The following is a 1,445-nucleotide window of genomic DNA, read 5'->3' on the forward strand; positions in this document are numbered from 1 at the left end:
GATTAACAGTAGGGGAGATTGTTTACAAAGGGGTAGCAGGAGGGAATACAGAACAGGGAGGGAGGTAAAAAAGGAAACAGTATTTCATATTAAATTATCTAGAATAAAATCTAAGAAATCTGTGAGTGCTCCCAGAACATACCTTCTTAAGAGGAACCTTAAAATAGGATGTTAACGACAACCTTGGTTTATCACTTGCTAGAGGTCAGGAGAAGGAGTTTAAATCATTTCTAAAGAGCAAAGTACCTTGAGGGATGCTGGCTCCGGCGAAAGCACCTCCAACGAAGCATTTGAACCTCTGCTCTCAGGACGTGTTCTTGAATTTGAGGCTGGTTTTGAAATTCCATCCAAGTTTCCCTTTATAATATCCATTGATATTCTGAAACAAACAAAAATTTTTAAAGCAAGTTATGACATGTATGTAAATGTTTCATTACTGTTAATATGCAATTAATTCAGAGCCTTTGTTATAAAGATTTATGTTGCTACCAAAATCACACTACCCTAATTTCATCAAAAGACATCTGTGTCCGTGGATCATTAAATCTCATCTCATTGTAGGTGGAAATGATGCTGCCTAGGATGTTAGATTCCAAAAGTGGCTAAAAAAGAATGCAAGAGTAAGTGCCATCTTGATGGCTTCCGATGGCTCTGACAAATATTTACCGTGTCCTTTGACTGAGGAGACACTCATGAGCACCGCACCTCTCAACCACGATTCGGGCTTTGTTGTAATGACTGGCTAAGGCCTCTACTTTCTTCAGGCTTTGCTTTCCTTCTTCCAGCCTTTCTCATGCTAGCTCAGCCTTCCGCCTGGTTTCTCCTCTCAGCTGATTTCTCCTCTCCTCCCTGATGCCGCATTGTGAAGGAGAACCTATCTCCAGGTCACTGATCTGTTTCTATCCACCCTCCCCTTCCTAAAACCCACGATTCTACTTCTGCCCTCTGAAACAACAGAGAACTAAACCTACTTTCTCTCCTAGGGGATAGATTTTCATTATCTGTATACACATCACCAATCTTTCTTTTTTTTAATTATTTTTTATTGTGAAATACACATTTTTTTAGAATTAGTTTCAGCTGCACAACACAGTGCAATAGTTATACTTTTTACCTCGAGGTGACAACCCCCCTCCCCCAATCCGCCACCCCACTTCCACCCCAATGTCATACATATTACAATTCCCTTGACATACAATATTATGCAACATCAGAATTATATTCCTTGAATATTGTAGTTACGTATTTATGCTGTCTAATCCCTTCCCTTTCTCCCTCATCCCCACCGCTCCCAGCTAACAACCATCAGTTGCTCCTCTATATCTCTGAGACCATTTCTGTTTACTTTGCTCGTTCATTCAGTTTTTTAGATTCCACATATAAGTGAAATCATATGGTATTTGTCTTTCTCTGACTGACTTATTTCACTTAACATAATAGTCTCT

At 39.6% G+C, this 1,445-nt stretch overlaps 1 protein-coding gene across 3 annotated transcripts in view; it reads right to left on the reverse strand.

The window, feature by feature from the left end:
- FSIP1 (fibrous sheath interacting protein 1) overlaps nt 1-1,445 on the reverse strand; it is a 181,738-nt gene that overhangs the window by 173,421 nt on the left and 6,872 nt on the right. For all 3 annotated transcript variants that reach the window (XM_019644901.1, XM_019644902.1, XM_019644900.1), the window contains exon 2: nt 247-379. In XM_019644901.1, coding sequence (XP_019500446.1) covers nt 247-372 — 126 coding nt within the window. In that variant the 5' untranslated portion in view covers nt 373-379. The remainder of the gene's footprint in view (nt 1-246; nt 380-1,445) is intronic.

This window comes from Hipposideros armiger, unplaced genomic scaffold (assembly GCF_001890085.2).
Source record: "Hipposideros armiger isolate ML-2016 unplaced genomic scaffold, ASM189008v1 scaffold_92, whole genome shotgun sequence".
NCBI lineage: Eukaryota > Metazoa > Chordata > Mammalia > Chiroptera > Hipposideridae > Hipposideros > Hipposideros armiger.